This window comes from Vespula vulgaris, chromosome 15 (genome assembly GCF_905475345.1).
Source record: "Vespula vulgaris chromosome 15, iyVesVulg1.1, whole genome shotgun sequence".
NCBI classification, from domain to species: domain Eukaryota; kingdom Metazoa; phylum Arthropoda; class Insecta; order Hymenoptera; family Vespidae; genus Vespula; species Vespula vulgaris.
This window is the reverse complement of record NC_066600.1, coordinates 2,381,212-2,405,450: the sequence shown is the minus strand read 5'-3', so window position 1 is coordinate 2,405,450 and position 24,239 is coordinate 2,381,212. Positions and strand designations below refer to the sequence as shown.

The 24,239-nt window shown below is 39.3% G+C and overlaps 1 protein-coding gene across 11 annotated transcripts in view; it reads right to left on the bottom strand.

The window, feature by feature from the left end:
• LOC127069452 (dachshund homolog 2) overlaps positions 1-24,239 on the bottom strand; it is a 218,104-nt gene that overhangs the window by 37,568 nt on the left and 156,297 nt on the right. For 10 of the 11 annotated variants that reach the window (XR_007783549.1, XM_051006499.1, XM_051006502.1 and 7 more), the window contains one exon: positions 13,912-13,995. The exons of the other annotated variant lie outside the window; for it this stretch is intronic. Coding sequence is in view for 9 of the 10 variants with exons in the window: in XM_051006499.1 (XP_050862456.1) it covers positions 13,912-13,995 (84 nt within the window). In the remaining variant the exon portion in view is untranslated. The remainder of the gene's footprint in view (positions 1-13,911; positions 13,996-24,239) is intronic. 11 annotated transcript variants of the gene reach the window in all.

Here is a 24,239-nt window from a genome sequence, read left to right as displayed (position 1 = left end):
AGGAAAAAAAGGAGAAAAATAAATAAAGAATAGTAGAGAGAGATAGAGAGAGACAGACAGAGAGAGGGAGAGAGAGAGAGAGATAGTTAGGATCGTGCAATAACGAGGCGTCGCACCATCATCGTCATCGAGTTCGCGCGTTTTCTCCCCATCAGGCTCTATTAGGACGACGATCGTGACAATCGGTCCAATGATTACAGCCGAAACATAATCGTTAACGCGTACGACCCATTAATGACTATGGACCATTCTCGATGCCAAATTGGTAATGGCGAATGGGCTCGAGGCAACGTACCAACCATGGCTGACGCGGTGCCCTTGATGAACGTATTTGCAGGACAACCCTTAATTCCCTTTATGACAAATCAAAATTTAAGGATACTGCAAGCGTTATATGCTTTAACCATAGACGATCATTGCCGAATGTCAGCGGTAGTTTATGCCCATTTTCGATGATCTATGATAATGACCTAGTAAATTAATATCCACTCTTTTCGCCTATCAACGATGGTCCATCGTTGTTCGAATAAAATTTTATTGTAAATACGATATTTATCTTTTTTACGTCAGAATTCATTGCCTTTAATAATATTTTCATATAAACCTGTGTATCGAGTTGATTCATAAGTAATATTTATTTTTATTGCATCGATATATAATACCTTATAAATTTATTTATAAGATAATAATACATCGTTAATATAATATTTATAATATTATAACGTTATTATATATTATATATTATTATTACTATTATTGAACACATAGATGTCTTAGTTGTAATAAAAATTATTATAGAGTCGATCTGAAATTTTAATTAATCTAATGTTTTGCATACTTTAAATTTAATTATCGAATACTATACGAATACCTTTTCTTAACTCATAGGCTTGAATCGAAGCAAAACCCCCCTTTGAAGTTTGAACGTATCGTCTTATTATTTCGAGCAATAGGGTTACAAACGGGGCTACGAGAGGAGGAGAGAGAGAGAGTGTTACGCGAAGAAGGAGAAAGAGAAGGAGGAGGAGGAGAAGGAGGGTAGTCGAAGAAGGTAAGAGGGGATCTTTTATCGTACTCGTTGATACTTCGACTCGGTTCTTCCGTTAGTACGACATAATTTATGAGATTCTCCGTCTGTCCGTGTGGCTTTTCCTCGCAATGTTATAATTGGAAATATGCTTACGACCGTAATTCCGAGTAGAAAAGGGGGAGAGAAGGGTGAGCACGTTTACTGCCAATAAGGGACGCATGCATAATAGAAAGCCTGTAGTAGATGGTGTACTCGGCTGGCCGACAGTAGGACTTACAACGGGAATGCTACTTTACGAGGACTCGTATTACGAGGGTCCTGCGATCTGCCTTGTCTTTTCGTATACGTGTGTCCCATTCTAAATCGAACTTATGTGTGTAACAAAATGAGAGAGAGAGAGAAAGAGAGAGAGAGAGAGAGAATGACAAAGAACTCATATTTCTACGTATAAGTGAATCATTATCTCCTATATAGATATTATATTATTGTTATTTATAGACAAGACAATTTTGTACGTAAGTATTTATAGGATCTACCATAAAAAAAATCGTTGACAATTGTAAATCGCAATAGATCTATATGGAATATTAGCCGAATGGTTAAAGTTTCTATTTATATCTATCTAAGTAAGTGTCAAAAAATGTTCTATACCAAATAAGAAACAATATATCGTAGGTTGTGTAGGGTTCCGTTCCATATGAAAAAGGGGAGAAAAATGAAAAATAGTTTGCTTGGTGTCGTCACTCGAGTATAGGGTGACACCATGAGTAATTATGGGTTGCTTGTTACGCATCGTTCGCGTTTTATTTATTTACACGTTCCACCGTGTAATTTTCGTATAATTCGTGGTTCAGTTCGCAGGGTGTAACGTGATCTTTAAATGGCGGTTTACGAATACCTTGACACGGGGAAAAGTTCACTACTTTTATCTTTGATTTCTATTTACGTTAAAATAGAATGATTAGATTTTTTTTTTTTGATAATTCCGATATATATACTCGATATTTTGATATTTTTTTTATTCGAAGAAATGCAACGTTTCTGATCACTTTTAAATGAAAAAACAAAAGGATAAAAAAACTACTCCGTACTATAAATCGTACAAACGATTCATCTGTTATTATATCCAAAATATTTTACGTTATTTAAAAAAAAGATAAAACCTAAGATTTTCTTTTTTATATCTAAAAACACAATCCTGAATTCCATACCGCGAGACAATCTTCTAAGACGCTTAGAATTCCTATGCTTGTTGCCTGCAGCCATGTTAACATATACAAGACACACAAATGCACACACATGAACGTTTCTACCTGCCATTGGTAGCTCGAAAGATTAAGCACGAAGCAAAGACGATGGTCCTGTTCGTTAGTAGCGAAGCTAGAACATTCATGATATACTATATATATATATATCTTTACATATATACATACACATATACATACATATATACAGGAACGCTCCTAAGTAATTCGCGCAATTTCATCTAAATTCCGTAACGACGAAATTTCTCGCGTCGTCTCTCGTAGGCAGAACGTGTTTGCTCTTGTAAACCTTCTTGTACGAATGTTGTGTTATGAACGAGTTTGTGTATAGTAGTACAGAGTATATATATATATATATATATATATATATATATATATATATATATATATATATATATGTATGTATGTACTTGTAATAGCATGAGAAAGAGAGAGCGCGAGCAAGAGAGAAATAGAGAACAACCAACTTTCTCTGCCTTTGTCTTTCTCTTTCTCTTTCTCTCTCATGTTTTCATTGCTTCTTACTCGTTCTTTGGTTATTATAGTTCGCTTGCTATACTATTTCCATGAAATACGATTAGGTCGTTGGTGCACACCGATCCTCTCTCTCTTTCTATCTTTCTCTTTCTCTCTCTCTCTCTCTCTATATATATATGTGTGTGTATATGTATCACTCTCTCTCTTTCTCTTTCTTTCTTCATCTCTCTCACTCTCATTCTCTTTTCTCTTCGAACTCCTTTCCGACGCGACGCATTCAACCACCATACTGCTGGCACTCATGGCATTCTAAACATTTTACTCGGAAAGCTGGCGAACATTAAAATGCCATTGTATGCGGATATGCAGCTCTGGCTTACGACATACATATGGTTTATCTTATACGTGTAAATATATTGTATACGTGAGGTAAAGGAAAAGATGGATTATTAAAACGGTTTAGTAACGACATCGATGATATAATCATTTCTAAAACATTTCTCTATCGTATTTTAATGTATAAAATTAAACAAAACGTCTTTTCTTCTTCTTCTTCCTTTTTCTTTTTTTTTCTTTTCTCTTTTCTATTTTCTCTTTTTCATTCTTTTCCACGGGGTTCTTTCGTGCTTACGTTGAATACGTTAACGAGATTGTTTTTCTAAGTGAAAAGAGAAACGAAGTGCAAAATTTCCATGAGCTTTTCTTCCCCCTTTCTCTCTCTCTCTCTCTCTCTCTCTCTCTCTCTACGAGTTCTTTCTAACAATAAACAAGATCTTTGGTACTACTATTAAATATACATACATAATATGACGTAAGTGGCGCATTGAAAAATATTGATATTATTTTCTTACGACACTCCGTCGTTATTATTATAATATTACAACAATTAGTTCGATCACATTAAACACCACTTCCGAAGGATACAACAAACGATCTTCTCTCTCTCTCCTCTCTTTCTTCCTTTTTTTTTCTTTCTCCTCCCCCTCCTCCTCCTGCTTCTTCTTCTTCTTATTATTATTCTTTTTTAAATTATCCGCACGCTTTTTCCACCATAAAGAAAATAATCCATCGTCAGAGCTATTTTTTCCAGTGAAGCTGAAGCGTCGTTCGCGTAAATAAGCCCTTTACGTTTTATTCCTTTCTTCCTATCGTCGTCGCCGTTATCGTCGACGTTGTCGACGTCGACGAAGAAGAGTAGGAGTAGGAGGAGGAGGAGGAGGAGTAGGAGTAGGAGTAGAAGGAGGAGGAGGAGGAGGTGGCGGAGGAGGAGGAGGAGGAGGAGGAGGTGGTGGAGAGTTTTCTCTCGACTCGCAGAATATTCTTTCCGTTCGGCTGGCAGAAACATTACACGCATCGCGTATACTTGCCCAGGTAACCGAGAAATTCACCCTTCCGGCGTGGTAAGTCTGACTCGAATTCATTAGCATCGCCGTGGAACCTTCCACACCATCCCTCTCTCTCTCCCACCCTCTCTCTCTCTGTCTCTGTCTCTGTCTCTGTCTCTGTCTCTCTCTCTCTCTCTCTTTCTATCGAGAGCAAAGCCGTTCAATGCGAGAATAATTCTCGTAGTGTATCATATCGATAGCACGCTCCACTTATCAGCTCGTGACGTTAATCCGTCGGAAGGATAATGCTTAAAGCGACGATTCTTATATGAGAAAGAGAGAGAGAGAGAGAGAGAGAGAGAGAGGAGTGAGAGAGAAAGAGAGAGAATGTTGGAACGCGGCCCTTTGAGCGCTCGCGATCCGCGTTTACTTCTTTAGAGAAAGAGAGAGAGAGAGAGAGAGAGAGAGAGAAAGAGAGAGAGAGAGAAAGAGAGAGAGGCTTTGCGATCAGTGATCATCCGTGACGCGAGGTGCCGAGCAAGCTGGTGAACGAGGCGTACATTAATGCCTCCTGCGTCTATTTTTACGTAAGGGGTTGCACGAGCATATACTTATACATAGAGAAAGGCTCGCCGTCGGCACACGAAGACAGAGACAGAGAGACAGATACGGAGACGGAGACAGAGACAGAGAGAGAGAGAGAGAGAGAGAGAGAGAGACACGTGGAACGGCACGATCGGCGCATCAGCCCATTAACAATTATATTACGGAAGCTCAAACTGTTACGCGCGATTGAATTCATACGCGGGTAGTATATACATATGCGTGTGCGTGTATCTATGTATTTGATGTGCGGATATATTAGTGAGGGACGACGATTGGTTGGTGAACGAGAAAGGAAAAAAAGAAAAAAAAAAAAGAGAAAAAAATAGAAGAAGAAGTACATGCATACGTTTTTTCAAACCCGACGAATAATCGCGAGATCGTTTTTTTCTTTCTTAATGTTATGCCAATGTATATTACAATGTATGGTTACATCGATATAATGTATATTAATCTACTGTAATTAACTTACACATTCGTATAATTTAATGTACTATTTTACATACATAAGTAAGAAAAATGAAATATGTGTTATTATATACTTGTTTCTTTTCTTTATTCTTTCTTTTTTTTCGAGACGTTTTTCCTAGGTCAGCCAGAAGTGTATACGTACAGCGATGGGTGGGATAGGTGTAGGGGGCGATGGGGGGACGTCAGTGGGGGAGCAGGACATGGGGGAGGGATAGGACGGGCCCTACGAAACGCGCGTCGTAATTGCGAGGTCATTAAAGCTTCAGGCCAGTCCTGGCTTTCATCTCTCGCAGTTATTAACAAAGTTCAGGCTCTTTCGCTTTTCCCGTCGCTGTTACTGAAAGACGGTAAGGGAGTTGGAGTAGCAGTAGCAGCGGACAGCTTCGGTTACCCTTTGGTCGCGTCGTAACAGTGCCTGTGATTTAATTCTTTTCTACGTACGCAAGAGAGAGAGAGACAGAGACAGAGACAGAGAGATAGAGAGAGAGAGAGAGAGAGAGAGCGAGTAAGAGAGAGAAGACAGTGTCATATTCATAGGGTGTGCAAAAGAGAGGGTCAAGCAAGTGAGCGAATTCAACTCGAGGGGTTGGGTGAGTTAGTGGGTGGTGCTTGCTAACTCGGAAGAGAGAAACAGAGACGCCACCGAGTGAGTGACGAAAGGGTAGGGAAAGGGAAGTGGTCCTGAGCGAGGAGGGCGAGTAGTCTAGGCGAGACTTAATTAAACAGCGGCCAAAGCCAGGCTAGTTCACAAAGTGACCGCGGCACCTACAGCAACCCCCTTCCCTACTCCTGCCCCCCGGCCCGCCCTTGTGTAACAGCCACCATCCTCGAGCTACCGTTGCTGTTGCCGTTGCTTCTGGACGATGTAGTCGTTCTTGGAACATAATACCTATTGGCTACCCTCTTCCAAGTGAAAACGACCGGAGAACACGCTCATTGATCAATCGTATTACACGAATTCTTCCTTGCTTACTCTTCGCTTCATTGATATTCAAATACTACCTATTTGTTCGCCTTTTCTTTTCTTTTCTTTTCTTTTCCGTTTTCCCTCTTCTTTTTTCTCTTTCCTCTACCCTCCTTTCCTTCGCTCTAATCTTCAGATTTAAATTTAAACTAATCATCGTCGTTAAAAAGATCTTGACACGCGATAGAATCAAATAGACAAGAAGGCTCGAGTGAATAATTACCAAAAAAAAAGAAAAATATAAGGAATAACTTACTCGCGACTACGAAAGACACTTTTACTTTCCCATCTCGATATAACGTATCTCGATATTCCGTAGCCGTCTCCTACCGATCGGTAACGTCAGTAGTAACAACAGCTACGGCTACGGCTACGGCTACGGCTACGGCTACGACTACGGCTACGACTACGGCTACGATAGAACCAACAACGACAGCAGCAGAAGCTGCAGTAACACATCAACGCCGAGCGTTCTTTTTATCTCAAAGCCGTATCCCTTTTGCGCTTCCTCTGTATTCCTCAATTTCCAATGAGTCGGAATACGACATGAAACGCTAAACTGCCACAAAGGGGGTAAGCCCCGACGAACCCTTTGCCCGTTCTCTCTCACTCCCTCTCCTTCCCTCTTCGCCGTTGTTTTTCTCTTCGTGAGCGGGGAAAGGGCGAGAGGGTTAAGGGAGAGGATGGAGAGGGGGACAGGAGGTTGTAGTAAAAGCTTTCTCTCTCTCTCTCTCTCTCTCTCTCTCTCTCCTCATCCTCTCCTTCGTTCTTTTTCTCTTCTTTGTCTCTCTTCTCGTTTCTACTTCCGAGAGCTTTCTCAACGTCATCGTTGAGGAGAGAATTTTGTTATAAAAATTGTCGGCGAAAACGAAAGCTCCGGTATAATCGATGGGAACAAAAAGAAAAAAAGAAAGAAAGAGGGAGAGAGAGAGAGAGAGAGAAAGAAAGAATATAAAAAGATCATTTTCCTTCGAATTTCTCTAACCAATGAAATCTGTAGATCGATCGATCGATCGATCGATCGCGTGTATCTTAATCGTTGAAAACTATTTTATCTAAGTATTTACTTATGTGTGATCTTTATTATAATGTAGCAAAGACAAGTATCGAACGTAGGAGGAGTTAGAATTCAATGAATCAGAAGAGAATGTGAGGTGAGACCAAGAGGAAAGGATAATGAATCTTTCTTGCACAAAGAGTATCTCTCTCTCTCTCTCTCTCTCTCTCTCTCTCTCTCTCTCTCTCTCTCTGGTTCCTCCGGAATCACGTTCCTTCTCTTACACGAAATTGAGGGTGACGGTCATTGGCACGTTTCGATGTGTATATTATGTGAAGAGAAGTTATGTTAGAGGGATAAGAGTTTGACCGAGTCGAAGAGAAGAAGGAGGAGGAGGTGGAGGAGGTGTTGGTTGGTCGGCAAGAGGGTGACAACGATATGCTGTTCACTTCAAAGCGAATCGTTGGTCGTTACGCACGAGGGCATCGCCGACACCGTCGTGAACTCTTTTGAGAATTAGCCTTTCGTTCGCTCGAGGACGAACCGACGCTTTCTCTCTCTCTCTCTCTCTCTCTCTATCTCATGGTTAATGAATCTTTCTCTCTCTCTCTCTCTCTCTTTCTCTTTCTGTCTTTCTCTCTCTACGATGGTTCAGAGTTTACAGCTTCACGAGACGGTCTTTGAGGATGACCACGACTAGATTTTGGATGGTTTCGGTGTAAAATACGCATGATTTGTTCTAGGATAGATCAATCTAATCATATCCTTTCGAACAGAAATTATCCATAAGGTTTTTTGCCTTATTTTATTTTATTTTTTCTTTTTCGTTTTGTTTCTCTCTTTTCGATTTATCACAGAGAGTAGAAGTGGTGATTTGCGTTAGATGAGGAATTGGGGATAGATGAGAACTGTGAAAATCAGGGACGAGGTGTGACGAGAGAGAGAGAGAGAGAGAGAGAGAGAGAGAGAGAGAGAGAGAGTGAGTATGGTTAGTCGTCCTCGAGAATAGGGGGTTCTCGAAACGCAGCAAATTCCCTCGGGTCCCAATTACACCGACACCCGATCCAGGCATTACGGGCAAGCTAATTCGAAGGGTGAGTACATGTATAAATCTCGCACGGTTAATTGTACCATTTCGAATACGTTTGTCAGAAATCGTGCGTGGTCTTCGCTAGAAAGTGAAATTTCAAGATATTTAAGAAGCGAACGGTATTAAAAAAAAAAAAAAAACGCGACGGAAACTTTACGAATAAATCATTGAATGTCTTGTTAAATCAAAAACTCCGAATTTTTATAACGAGGAGAGAAAGAGACAAAAATTATTCCTTGCTAATCATAATTATTTATCTCATAATTACGACTGTATTCTTATCATTTTCGTTCGACGGCAATCAATTTGTCTTACCGCTTAAAAGCGAACAAACACTGATAAGCTATCGACGCTCAAAGGAGTTAATTAAATTCAAGGAGGTGAAGAATAGTCGTAGGCCGACGTGCTATAAGGGGTTGGTACAGGTGTCGTAGAACGGGGGATGGTATATGAACGCGTTGAATATTCGCGAAGGAAAGGAAGAAAAATGAAGGAACGAACGAACGAAAAGATAGGAAAATAAATTTATCTGAGATGCAATGAATAAAAAAAAAACAGGAAAAAGAAAGAAAAAAAAAGATGATGATAATAATATTAATAATAATAAAAAAAACAACATAAAGAATTAACAAAAGAACAAAAAGAGAGAAAAGGAATACACTTTCGAATTTGCCTTATCGTTGTTGCTACACTTTGTGAGATTAATCGGTGTGCATATAATTTTTCTTTGAAGGTAAAAAGAGTGTCAGAGAAAGAGAGAGAGAGAGGGGGGGGGGAAGGGTAGCTTCCAGAAAGGGGTGTTTCTTTCGACGCGTCTTGCAACAAACGGTTCGGCTAATTACAGGGAGGCCACAGCTTCGTGTAAAGCAACGGCAAAGGCAGCTGTCGGTTCTCGAGCTTCCGCGGTTCTCGGCCTTTAACACATGTGTGTATATATATATATATATATATATATATATATATATATACGTATATACATATGTATGTATGTATGTCGAGAAGCTTCTTGCTTACGAGAATTTAGAATTCTCGTGTCGTCGTCGTCGTCGTCATCGTTCTCATCCTCGTCGTCGTCCATTCGATAACTACCACCACCGAAATGGCAGCCAGAATATCCGCTTGGGGATCAGAACCAGAAGCTTGCTCGAACGTAACGTTTTATTTGTTTTTACACACGGCACTCTCTATTCCAAACTGTGATCTCTTCGTCTCATGCTTATACTTATAATAATAATACTAACATTAACGTTGTCAGCCTAACCGTGAGCTGAAAAGTAACACTGTTCCAACATCGGATAGTACATTTTTTTCTTCCTTCCTTTTCCTTTTCTTCTTCTTTCTTTTCCCCTTTTCATTTTTATTTTATACTTATTAATCGATCCAATGAAAAAATGAAACGTTTTTATTCGTCGATATAAAATAATACGATACAAAGAATCTAATATCTTTTGTCAGTGTTTTATCCAATAATGAGAGCTACAAATATTGATTAAATCTTTTGATAAAATAAGTATTCTGATAAACGGCAAGAAGAAAGGTCATCTTATTGTTTTATTCGTAAGACAAGGTTCATCATCCCCCATGGTTGGCAGGACGCTGACACGATAGGGAAGAGACCGACGACTGCTACCTAACCCCTGCCAAGATAATACGAGAACATTCAACTCCCTCTTTCACCCTTTCCCTTCCTCTCCTCATCACCACCCCTCTCTCTTACTCGTACCAACCCTCTTTTCCACCCTATGCTCGCTCAACGGGCGGTCGAGAAGATTTCAACCTTTAGCGAAATGCCAAGCTCGCCTCTAAACGGGCTAATAACGTTGCTCCCTTTCTTCGTACTATATATAGATAATAGCTTCTTCGACTCTTTTTTTCTCTCTCTTTCTCTTTCTCTCTCTCTCTCTCTCTCTCTATCTATCTATCTACCTATCTTTTTCCATCGTACTGATTATTACCACCTTCAAAAACGAGACTGAACGTCGATGCCAAGATAATCATTAAAGAAAAGCGAAGAGACCAATCGATTTCTAAATAAATCCAAAAATGAATCCAAACAAATAAAACTGCATAATTTATTAGATATTAAGGGAATAATGAAAAAATAAATAAAATTATTACATCTCGTAGTCTGTGTTTCATTTCTTGTCCGATATGAAAACAATTCGTTTCTAAAATTTATTATATACATACATGGATGCATGCATGTATATATTTATTTATTATATATATATATATATATATATATATATATATATATCGTACGTAAATACGTGGATACTTACTAACATATATATCGTTGTATTATTTTCGACTAATAGTAATTTCTCGTCATCACACGTGCTCGCGCACATGTTCACGAGGATGATGGGTGTGGTAGAGTTCGCGAAGGAAAGAGAAACGCTTGTAGGAACGCCCTCGTTAAACCCAGACATATGCTATAGATTGACACGGTATCTCTTACAAGACGGTCATTAGTCGAATGAGCAAAGGTCTTACGAAGTACCTGCGTAAATATCCGTGGGACTGGCCGGTCATCAATCATCTCAGAGAATCGTATGAACGAACGAACGAACGAACGAACGAACGAACGAACGAACGAATGAACGAACTTGCAAAGGCTCGCCTCTTTATCTCATTTTCTTTTTCGTCTTTTTTTTTTTCGTTTTCTTTCTCTCTTTTTTTCTTGTTATCCTTTATTTTTCTTTTTAGACGTTCGGAAAGACAAAAGCAAATTACTTTTTCAGACGCTAATTCTCTTATATTTTCATCGTATCTTTATTATAACAAAAAATTTATGAATAATATATATATATATACATTTTAGTCTTTTTTTCAAAAATTGTTTTAACAAAATCCATCGAAATAATTCTTCATTAACTGTTCGAAATGAATTAAGAAAATGATGGTATATACTTAGTATACATTTGTATTGCGTTCTAAGAAAGTCGTCTATTCGGTCACGTGTAGAATCAGAGAGAATGTCATAGAAGATAAAGGTTGCCGATAGGTGACACGAAGGGAGAGAATATTTCCTATATTTGCGATATCATAAGGTACGGTGGTGTCAAGAGGGATGGGAGTGGGGTAGGAGGGGTAGGGGATGGATGATGGTCTCGCCTCACGTTGGAAGGGTCGTACACGAGAGAGAGAGAGAGAAAGAGAGAGAGAGAGAAAAAGAGAAAGAGAGATGGAGGAAAGAGAATAGTAGTGGGTTTGGTCGGCTATTCCGTGAGACTGTCTGTCATATTCATGTATTGACACTGAGCTGGTTGACTAATGGACTGCTGTTGTCGCAGTCTCGTGTTACCGCGAGCGTCCGGCCTCGCCAAGTCGTTTTTCCTGCGAATCGAGAGAAAGCGAAGCTACAAATGACGAGAACGTCATGTATACATATATATATATATATATATATATATATATGCATATAAATATATAGGGTGATTCAATAATTATTGTCAAATGAAATGACTTTTTATTAGCTAAAAAAAAAAACGTTTGAGTTCGCCAAAAGACTATGCATTGAAACTATTGATAAATGAAACTTCTTCTGTATATATATATGTGTGTGTGTGTGCTATGTGTTATTTTTAATTTGAAATTGTTTACACGGATACACAGAGAACAATCGTCTTTTCTAAAAGAAATTATTCGAACATGACAATAGTCATTGATTCACCCTGTAGACTCTCGCGCGTGTCTACTCCTCTCTTTTTTTTTCACTCTTTCCTTTTTCCCTTTTATTCTTTTTTATTTTTCGTTCACTCCCTATGCATACCGACCAACGAATATATTTTTCATGGGAGAAAACAATGGCCACCGGTGTGTGATTTTTTATTCGCCGATAAAATTCATTCCTTGATACAACGGGTTGATCCACTTAAAAAACGTCAGGACGAACAACAAAGGATCTCTAAATGTCCCCCCCTTCTCTTTCTCTCTCTATCTCTCTCTATCTCTCTCTGGCTCTTGCGTTCGCTCTTTCCATATAAATCTATCTCTTTTGCTTTTTGGATCATAACACGATGGAGAGAAAAAGACGAAGAAAAGTGATGAGAGATAGATAGAGAGAGAGAGAAAGAGAGATGGCGAGAGCGTGAGGTAGGGACGGAGGAGTAGGAGTAGGTGTAGGAGTGGGAGTAGGTGGATGAGGAGTAGGAGGAAGAGGGAGAGCATCGTCGGCACGTCACCGAAGGTCTTTTCATTTTTTAATAACAAACGACGAGAACGGGTGAACGGGGCGCACGCTTATTCACGCGTCATTCCACGCGACTTCTACATATTTATCGAGGCTCACGCGCATTGTGTCCGCGTCAAGCGGGACGTCGAGCTTGCTCGCGAAAATTTCGCGATATTGGATTCGAGTATGGCTGTATATATATGTATGTGTGCGTCTATGTATATGCATACGTATGCACGTATTCATGCATGCATATATGTGTACGTGTATATTCGTGTATGTATATACATGCATGCATACGAGCGTAGAACACGTGCGGATTCGCTCGCTCATCCGGTTTTTCTTTTCGTCGAACCGGTAAAACGTTCGTCGATGTACTTGAAAATCAAAGAACCGTGAGAGTCGACCGTGAGAATCGATCATTTTCTAATTTTATTTCTTTTAATAAAAAATGTCCTGACTCCTCTCATATTTTTTCCTCTAGTACGGCCTTCTATAATTTTTTGATCTAAATTATTCATCCTGTTATTTCATCCGACCCTTCGAATACGAAAATTTCGTTTTCATATTTAATTTATAAGTATCGTTAAACGGGCGAATAACAATTAACGCGTTACGGTGGATAATCATTTTGATAGAAGCAAAAAATTCCTAACAAGTAATAGCAATTGAATTAGAGAATATTTATTTCTAGTTTCACGACGTTAATTTTCGATATTGTATCTTTCTCCTTATCATCTCTAATCGTCTCTTAGAAGATGCATGAACCGGATCGGGTGGTCAAAACGTTAGACAACTATTCTGTTACGTGCTGACGTCCGATGTAAAGTTGGCTGAGCGATCACCGGTTCTGACTTTACTGTCCTTCCTTCCTTGCTTCCTTCCTTCCTTCCTTCCATTAAACGTGCCAAGGCACAAATATAAGACGAAGAACGATAGGAATGTATTAACTAACTAACTAACGAATGAATGAACGAATGAAGGAACGAGAACGAACGAAGGAACGAAGGAAGGTAAGGATAGTGGAAAAGGAGAAGGATGAAAGACGACGACGAGTCGCGTTGCAAAGCTTCTTCGAGAATAATAGCATCGTGCAACGTAGTACGTGGATCTTGCTTAGACTTTATAACGTGGTTGTCTCTATCCATTCATCCATCTATCTATCTATCTATCTATTTGTCTGTCTATCTATCTATCTATCTATCTATCTTTCTCTATTCTATCCTCTTGCTGCTCTTCTCTATGACTTTTTGATTTATCGTCGTGTTAACTCCAGGGTTCGAAATCACTTAGAGGAGATGTTCGATATATGTGACATCGATGTATGATATACAATAAACTCTAAAATCTATGGATTAATAAGTATTGAAAGAAATGCTAAAATGTTTCCCGTTTAAAATGCGTACGGTAAATGCTGTAATATCAGAAAATATTAATATATGTATATGGGTATAGTGTGTGTGTGTGTGTGTGTGTGTCAAGGATATTGCATCCTCATCGTTTCCTACTTACCTCGAACTTTTTGCTCGTCTTGAAGCTGCCGTTCTAGGCTGTCCTTCACCTCTCTTTCACGAAGAACGTCCATCTTCAACTCGGCTATTAAGGGAAAAAAAGAAAAAAAAGAGGAATGAAAAGTTAGAGTATAATTTTTACAATGCCGTTGGTAAATAATATCTAATATCTATGGACAGTTTGACGTCACCCATGTAATATATTCTATAAATTTCGAATAATCGATGTGGATAACAGGTACACTGTAGAATTAATTAGTCCCGAAAATGATGAATTTGAAAATCACTGATGAGAGAGAGAGAGAGAGAGAGAGAGAAAGAGAGAGAGAGAGAGAGAGAGAGAGAGAAAGGAAGAGATTTTCTGACGAAAGAGGAAGAGAGAGATGATAATGACGGTACTCTCGCGAAGGTCAGATTAATTTGATAATAAGAGAGTCTCGTTCCTATTGGATCCGACCAAAGGATGGGAAGTAGAATATCGTACGGTTGGCTGCTCGGACGATTAAATCCAACGGTGATGGGCAGGCAAGAGAGCTCGCATAGTTACGTCTAATAGAATTGTATTAAGTCGTGGCATTCGTCCTTTTCCTTCTCTCAAGATATAGACTCTCTCTTTCTCTCTCTCTCTCTCTCTCTTTCTTCTTTACCTCCCATCTCCTCCTTACCCATCTCTATCCACTCGATCTCTCATTCTATCTCTCTCTCTCTCTCCCTACGCTCCCAACTTTGAAACTTGGCGTATTCCCATGAGAGCCAGCACGCTAAATTAGCCATTTCGAATCTCGACGACAGTCTCTGAGAAGGAGTCTCGAAATACTCTCTTCCAAAGTCGACTACTATGTCCTGAGAATGAAATTTTCGAATAGTCGATATAATCGTGATTCGAGTCAAGAAATAAATTATCGGTACTAAATGATATATCTTTGTTGGAATCGATCGTAATTCATTATGCATATATTTGTATATCAATCTTAAAAAAATATTCAAGAGGACTCAAAGAAGAAACTATGGTAATTGGTTTCTTGCGAATTGAAAATCACTTTTCAGTTGGTAACACGATAAAACGTTTTTCGGCCTCTCCAAATCGAGCGGGCTAATTCGGTTTGAACGAGAGTTAGTTAGGGGGAGAAAAGTAGAGAGAGAAAGAGAGAGACAGACAGACAGAGAGAGAGAGAGAGAGAATTCACCCCATTTCTCTCCTTTTTTTCTGCTCGTCTACCTCGTCGAATTACATTGGCTCCGACGCAATGAGCCACGCAGGATATTACGTACGGTCCTTTTCTTTGCGGCTGATAAGTTCCTTCCTAACGTCAACGATAATTGCCCGATATACCGAGATAACTTCGTTTCGTTAGGTCGTTATTGTAATTTCTTATTAGTATATCTGGTTCGTTCGATTTTCCACTGACTTTAAACAGGCCGAAAGTAATACGAAAAGACAAGGAAGAAGAAAAAGAAAAAAAAAGGAAAGAAGAATTTACACGTACATATAGGTGTATGTATATATACGTATGTATGTATAATATTATCTACAATATATACGTAAACGTATAACCCAATAAAAATTAATAACTCATAATGACATATATTATTACTTAATATGTTTCTAATAATATCGATCTAATCAATCTCGCCACGAGAGATCTTCAGTTTATTATCGTAAAACTATCTACCTTTAGAATGATAATAAAGTTTACACGTTAACGAGGTACCCCGGGAGACGAAAATTTGGTGCACATGGCATAATCGAACGAGTCGCGATATGGACGCGAAAAGGGTGCGAGTCTTTTCGATGAGGAGGAGGATAAGAGAAGGAGACGAAGAAGGACGAGGAGGACAAGAGGAGGAGGACAAGAGGAGAAAGAGGAGGTAGGAGGTGGAGAACAGAACGATGAGTCTCGGAGAAGAGAATCATGTTGGTAGATTAGGTAGGGCCTGCGTCTCAGCAGTCTGGCAGCAATTTGAGAGCGTTTGCGAGGTCCATTAACGGCGGTAACTCTTCACGACCGGCCGCCACGAAGATTCAATTTGAATGCTAACCAGAATAGGAAGTTCGCGCCGAGGCACACGGACTATTATATACTTACATATACATACATACATACATACATACATACATATATACGTCCCATGAACCCCGCCACTCTGTTATTGCCAATTTCGGCGCGTTTCTGTAGCCCACTTTGCGATCGTTTAGATTATCATCTCTCTCGCTCGCTCGCTTGGTTGCTCGGTTGCTTGGTTGCTCGGTTGCTTGCTTCCTTGCTTCCTTGCTTTCTCTCTTTCACGGAGTTATTCCTCTCTCTCTTGATCTCTTTCACTCGCACACTTCTCGTTTCCAAGGATAATTGAACTTTATTAGATATCGTCCCTGGAATATCAACCCTTGTATCAACCCCGAGGCCCGTCCGAATCGACTTGATTCAGAAACGTTTAACGATCGTCCAGTAATTTTTTCCTTTATCGTTTATCAGTGTTGGCTTATAGTTGGTGTCGTTCTGTTTTTTCATTTTGTACCCTTTCTCTCTCTCTCTCTCTCTCTCTCTCTCTCTCTCCTTCTTTCTTTTCTTGTTTGATAAATGAGAACCTTTGAAAAGTTTCCCACCAAGTCTTTTCATACGCCTAATTCAAGTGGTTTTCACCAACTTTCGTTTCTCCTTCACGAGTCCCAACGGACAGGGCAGTGAGAAGTTCGTCACGATGAAAGAAAAGGAAATCAATTATGCTAGCGTGACATCGAGAGAGAGAGAGAGAGAGAGAGAGAAAGGGAAAATGGCGTTATTGAAATTTGGCTACGGGAACATTAAAATTGCACGAATTAATATTAGCGTCGGTGCTAAGCCACGAGAAGAAGCCTTAGAGACCAAAGAAAAACGTTCACGATCGCAGAAAGTAACGATACGAAAACTCCGCGTTTTATCATTCTAACGTCAATTAGAGGAACCCTAATCGTGTCTCGGATCATAAATCCAAAATTATATTCCAGCGAGTTTGTGCGAATGGATTTTATGGTAGGAACCTTCTACCCCTCTGTACTTAGAAGGAATACATTAGGAATTTAGTTTAATTCAATATAAAATTTCTCCTTTCGTATCATTCCTATCATTTTCCAAGGCGACGTTTTACGTCTAATTTGATACAATTTATAAGAAATCTTTTTTCGTCTCTTTTTCTGTTCATTTCGAAAGATCAATAATCAAATGCTCGATCATAGAAAACTTCGTGCTAGGACATATCTTAACGAGTGGTCGAAAGCACTCATTACCATTCGTAAGATAAATTAAATCTAATTCTCCCGTAGACCTTAAAGCGCGTTTTATTTCCAATGGTAGCTTTCCTATCAGCGTTCCTCGAATTTGGACATTATCAGTGTTTAGAATCGATCTGCGATAATAATTTTCACGCTAACCCGAGCCGCCGCGTCGGCCGCGTTGTAACAATAACGGTGCAACGGAACGTGCATGGTACTGTTACCGAAGCGATTCATGGTTATTGATTAGTATATGGGTGCCAGCAAGAAGACGGTGCTCTGGTTTGGGGGAACGGGGACTGGAGATGCGGGGGTGAGGGGGTTGAAGGCTGGCTTGGGACTCGAGGGGAGGAAAGGGTGCGGTGTCGACGATAGTAGCAGGGATGGTAGTAGAGGTGGGGAGATGGAAGGTTGAGGGCAGCTAGGGCAGGGGAGTGGAAGGGAGGGGGTGGCTTGTATAGCGTTCACATCCCCGGAGGGCTTGTACGACGTCGTGTACACGTATATGGCTTATACCCAAGTGCGCTAAGATATTCGCACGGCCCGAGGCCACCCTCAGAAACAACAATGTCAACTTACCCGCCGTGCCCTGCAATCGTTTGAATAGTATAATGTAGTTTTCGTGTTACGCTGTCGATTCCTCTCACTCTCAAGCCCCCAAACTCTTACCCCACTAACCACTAAAATCTATGGAACACTTATATACAAGATTTCTTTACTTGCGAGTTTCTTATATTAGCGTGTGTGTGTGTGTATATATATTTATTTATTCATTTATTTATTTATTTTTCTTACGATAAAAATGTTTCATTCACGAGATAAAAATTAGATTAAAATTTATTACATTCGAAGAATTATATATATACACACGCACACATATACGAAATTGCTTAATGTTTCTTCGCAATTCAATTTTAACGGATCAAGAACGGCAATAAAGCGTCGTGCATGGAATTAACCCGTAGGATTATTTCGAGAATTTACAACCTAGGGTACTCTCTCTCTCTCTTTAGCTCGCCTTCTCGCACACGCGCGCGCGCTCGCGCGATACCACTTAGGTGAATCTTATTTGCATAGCTTCCGACAGATTCCTTCGTGGAAATTAGAATTTCGAAGATGCGCCGCCGGCTGCGGAATAGCGTTTTCTTCGAATCACGCAGCCCGCTAATTAATTTTCTAAGAGATATTAGATAGACGAATAAGGTTTAAGACGTAGTAGAGTTTAGGTGTACGTAGATGTTGGCAGTGTATAGTTCGGTGCCATTGGACTTTCATAAATTTCCCGATCCTAATCCCGATTAATCTCCATGTTGCACTATTTGCCTAAGGCTCGATCTGAGAAGAGACAGAATAAGAGGGCTTGGAGCCTATAATATTCGCGGGTGAAGAGGAGGAGAAGAAGGAGGACGAGGAGGAGAAGGAGGAAGCGAGGACCGAGAGAATATTATTGTTTCTACCCTTGAATATTATAGTCGAATAACGATTAAGTGTACATTGGAAAGTTCGACCTGTCCTACGGGCATGGACCTTATACTCTAATACTCGTGGAACTTGAATTGTCTAGGAAGATCATCCTATTTATCTTATTAGATTATTACGAATTAATCTCGAAACGTCAAACCATTAGTTTTTATTATCATGATTAATCCTTAACTAACATTAATGAAAATTATTTCCTAGAGGTTTCTCCCGATCGTATCCTTTGATCGCTCAGACACTTCTCTCTTATTCCATCAAAATAGATTTGACTTTGACTCGGTGCGAGAACGAAGGCAATAGTTATCCCATGCGGATTACAGTCCTTGGCTAAGGACTACAAGGGTTTCCCTCCTGCGGGATTTAAGACGGACTTAGCTCTTGTTCCGGTCGCTGACCACTTTGCCTCCCATTAACCATTAACGGATCTAACGAAAATAGGATTAGATCGCAAGCTAGCGGAGGAGCTCGACTAAAACTACTGACGTTCATAGTCGGCATCGGGTTTCTTGCCCGGAGCAGCTCGAACGAACGGATTATCGAAACTTCTTATTCCTTCTTACGCGTCCTATGCTTTTATAACTAACGATTATCATATCGTAGATTATCATATCTAATACCATTGCAAATTAAAAATTAAGATACGTTTATTAACGACATCTTATCTAAGGTTATTTTAATAAACCGGTATTCCTCACGAATTGTCGATTACGATATTAAAACATTCTAATTACTCATCAGACATTAATTCTATCATTACGATTTTATGACTAATGTAACATCATTTAGAACGAATATCTTACAATACGAGCCCAAAGCATTTCCTCGTGGAAACGATTAAACGTGATGGAAGAGTTGCCTCGTAACCGATCGTTACGAGTAAAAAAAATAGTTTCGATATCTCGACGAGGTCGCGAGAACTCTCACTGGAGACCGTGGTCCGTCGTCGTTCGAACTCGCTGGGAGATACCGTGAAGAGCGTTTTCGCGTTTCAAGATAATCCTTACTTCGGGAAGGGGACCTCCGGGATATCTTCTCGGAGTTATTACACTAGCTTCACGACAACGACAACGATTTCGAAACTAAACAACTGTCAGCTCTTCCGATAATAATTAGTACTCTTTTACTTATTACCAGACATTCTCTAGACATACGGAATTGTTTTATCTAATCGTTCAAATTATCTTAAGTGTAAAGGATTATTATTATATAGGTATATACATACATACATACATAGACACACACATATATATATAATAAATATATACATATATATATCTATTTTTTATTTTTTACATACACACATACATGTATATATATATTATTTTGTAAAATTTTGAAAAGCTTTATAAAGAGAGAGTAAAAAAAGGGAGGCAAAGAGAGACAGAGAGAGAGAGAGAGAGAGAGAGAGAGATTTCTATCGTGACTTCCCATCGAGTGGCAGGAGATCGAAATGATCGTCGCGTTGTAACAAAATATTCGCTACGCGCGGCAATAAACGGCGTCGTTAACGACACAGTGTGTTCTTTCCTCCCTCCTCCTCCTCCTCCTTCTCCTTCTTCTCTTCCTTCTCTCTTGCCTCTTTCCTCTCTCGCGTGGCCTTTACTACTGCCCTTTTATTGCCGGTAAATTACACGCTTTATTCGTGCGCGCGACGACTCGAAAGCAAACTATATAATTGAACGGTAGTTAAAACTGCGGTAGGTCAAGTTTTTCGTTTTTTGTTTTTCACTTCCCGATATTATCTCTTCTTTTTTTCTCTTTTGCTTTTCTTTGTTTTTTGTTTTTCTCGTTTTTCCCGTTTCTTTTCTTTTTATTTTCTCTTAGTCTAAACATTTCCATTTTTCAAGTCGATGAAATAACGATTAGAAGTAATTGAAGAGAAGTATCGATTGGATAGTAAAAAAAAAAAAGAAAAGAACCAACGAAATGAAATATTATTGAAAAAATACATGTAAGAAAGAATAAAAAAACGAGTATTTATTGCAATTCTCTCTCAATCCTTTTTTTTCCATTTTGTTCTTTTCTCCTTTCGTGATCCTCGTCGAGTTGTTATTCTTTTCTTATTTCTTCTTTTCTTTTTTTTTCATTATACATTCATTTTTACGATTCGAAGAAACATTGTGAGCTATAAAGCAGACTTTGTACCAACGTTACCATACGATTTTCCTCTTTAAGAGAGCCATTATCGCACACGGGGAAACGATTCTGAGAAGTCCACGAGTTGAATTGCGAGAATGAGAAAGAGAGAATGAGAGAGACAGAAAAAGAGAGAAAGAGAAAGAGAAAGATAGTTAGATAGATAGAGAGACACTGAAATACCTAAGAAGAATGACGGCGACGAGCACACAACAGTGGTACTTAAATACAAGGCGGTGATAAAATCCACAGAAGGACAAAGTCGACGAGGAGAAGAAAGAGAGAATGGAAAAAAAGATTCGCGCAAAGCAGGTTGTCCCTCTTCCTCCTCCTCCTCCTTTTCCTCCTCCTTCTCTTTCTCCTCCTCCTACTCCTTCTCATCCTTCTCCTCTTCCTCAGCTTCGTCGGTCGCGAATGCTCGTAAATTTTCGCTTTATAATCGTCGCGGATGCGAAATTACCGTAGACCAAAAGGGATTTCTTTTTCATGGAAAGAAGCCGAGAGTGTGGCCGGTTTTGTTACTTAATTTCAAGCTGTTCCCTCTCTCTTTCTCTGTCTCTTTATCTCTTTTTATCTCTCTCTCTCTCTGTCTTTCTCTATCTTATACACGTTTGGTACAAAACAAAGCTATTCTCCTACTCGTCGATATTCTTCTTCTTTCTTTCTTTCTTTCTTTCTTTCTTTCTTTTTTTCTCTTTTTTTTGTTTCTCATTCTTTTTATTTTTTATTTGTCCCGAAGGAAGGATCGATGTCTTCTCGATCGTTAAATTGGAGATTTACGTGATGTCTCTTCGTAAAATAGGGGTTGGGGGAAGAAAGAGGGGTGCAGAGGGGAAAGAAGAAGGAGGGTGCTGCTTGGAGAGGGGTTAGAGAGGAGAGGGTGGTTTATCGTTCCGCCTTTTTCCTAGGATACTCTCCTCGTATTCTACACGCCGGAAAGACATCCTACACGTGGGATTACGCGGTTTATCTTAGCACGGAAATCACAAGCCGATCGGTGTCATTAATATCGCTTGAATTTTATTGTTAAGCAGTGTCGTTACGTCGAGAGACGTGTTGTGTCGTTCCTATACGATCATTTTCTAAGATTTTTCATCGTTAACCTTCTTCTTCTTCTTCTTCGTCTTCTTAATTTTTTTTTATCTTATTATACTTATGTTATAGACGTACGTGGATACATGAAATTGTTTATAGGAATATGCCTAATGAAACATTGCGTTGATAAAATGTAGGCACATCAAAGTGTTGATATAATCAATTTCTTTTTAATTTAATTTTCTCATGCACGTTGGAGAGAGAGAGAGAGAGAGAGAGAGAGAGAGAGAGAGAGAGAGAGAGAGAGAGAGAGATTCCATCTTTTTTTGGTTTTTCTTTTTTAACCTAACCATTTCTTTCTCTCTCTTTTTCTTTCTATGTGTATATATATATATATATGTATATATATTCTACTTTTATTGTTAAATAAATAATCGAGCGGTATATGTTCGAAGCGTTAAGAGTGTAATTTATTATCCAGCCCGACGCCATTCGATGCTTTGTCCTCGCTCTTAAATTCTTTACTCTCTTCATCCTTCTCTTTTTCTCACCTTCGAAGTACTAAAGAGAAAGAGAGAGAAAGAAAGAGAGAGACAGAAAGATAAAGAAAAGGAAAAAGAAAGAGAAAGAGAGAGCCCGTTTATTCTCCGTTTTCAACTCTTTCTTCTTCTTCTTCTTCTTCTTCTTCTTCTTCTTCTTCTTCTTCTTTCCCTCTTAGAGAAGTCCAACCTAAAAAAGCAAGTAGTAGCTGTTCTCTCTACGAAGGAGCTCGAGAAAAAGAGAAGGATAAAGTATCAAGCAGCACCAGCAGCATCAGCAGCACCAACAGCGCCAGCACCAGCACCAACAACAGCAGCAACAGCAGCAGCATCGAGCATCAGCACCACTACCACCATCACCATCATCACCATCACCATCACCATCACCACCACCACCAACAAGAACAACGACAACAGTGAGATTCGAGATTCTCTGGTGGCTTATGCTAAGAGAAACTCCGGTGGTTTCTTTAATTGACGATTCGCTGCGTTCCAGGTTCGGTTTTGTGCCCTTAGAAAGGTGGTAAACGACAACGGGTTGGTGGCTACATCGTATTGTCTCGCATTTTTATTCCTACTTTTCTTTCTGGAGCTCCGGGATGCTGTAATTGTGGTTAAATGTGTTTGTACCTGTGTGCGTGTGTTTGTATTTATGTATACGCCTCTGTGTATGTGTGTGTGTGTACGTAAAGAACGGTGATCTCGAATGCATATCTCTTATGTCTTGGTGAATACTATTTCTTTCTTTCTTTCTCTCTTTCTCTCTTTCTCTTTCTCTTTCTCTATCTTTCTCTCTCTTTCTCTTTCTCTTAGTTTGCTCTTCGCGGCAGGGTGTAACGAGTAACACAACGGGGCCACCCTGACCTGAACGCCGAGATGTCCCATTAAAGAACGTTCGTTTCTTTTTCGATACACCAGAATGCCGACTCTCTATGCACAGTACATGTGGCAACTTTCAAAGACCTAACTATTCTTACTTAGCTCATTATTCTTACTTAGCTTTACTCCTCGCCGTATGTGACAAATATATTTTTATGATCTTTCTTTCTTTCTTTTTTATTTTTCTTTTTTTTTTTTACTTTTTTCTTATGGAGACTGTCACGATCGACGTGTAATAATCGTTCGAATGAAATGAAAATCCTCGTCAACATTCGTATGATTATAGGACGAAATCAATGATAATTATTTTATCGAATATATATAAATAAAAAAAAAAGGATCGTTGTTATTAATGTTCAACATTCGTACAACATTTCTCTCGTTTCATATTTACCGAGTGAGCTTCACAAAATCGTTGAATCCTTCAAGGTTGGTTAGGTGTTACCCGATACTCGTGAGTCACGGATCAAACTACGCTCGACAATTTGTAGTCGATGCACGCCTAAGGCTTCCGAGTTACGAACGACGTATATAAAAGGTAGGAGTGACGCGCTCGCAAAAAAATCGAAACGATGATCGTTGTCCAGTTTCCGTTGGATGAGTCCTCTCTACCTTATAATACTAAATTACACGTTATTATTCATATCGATTACCCGGCCAAGTCGGAGATATTTCTCGAAGATATTGACGTACGAACGTAAGTAATATTCTTAACGTAAGTAAGTAAGCAAGTATTTAAATACGTACGTACATACGTACATGCGTATGCAACTGTGTATCGTAATTTTTTACTATGTCGAAAATATTTAACAATTTTTATGAAATTTCCAATTATATTTTTCCTCTATTTTTCTTTTTACGTTTCTTTCTTTCTCTTTCCAATTTATTTCTATATTTTCCTTCGACTACGAGAGATTTTTCTCTCGAAAGAGAAGAATCTACTATCTCCCGTTCGTGGACCATAGCTACGAGGCACTCGACGAGGGTAATTAAATATCTGTGGACCTGAGT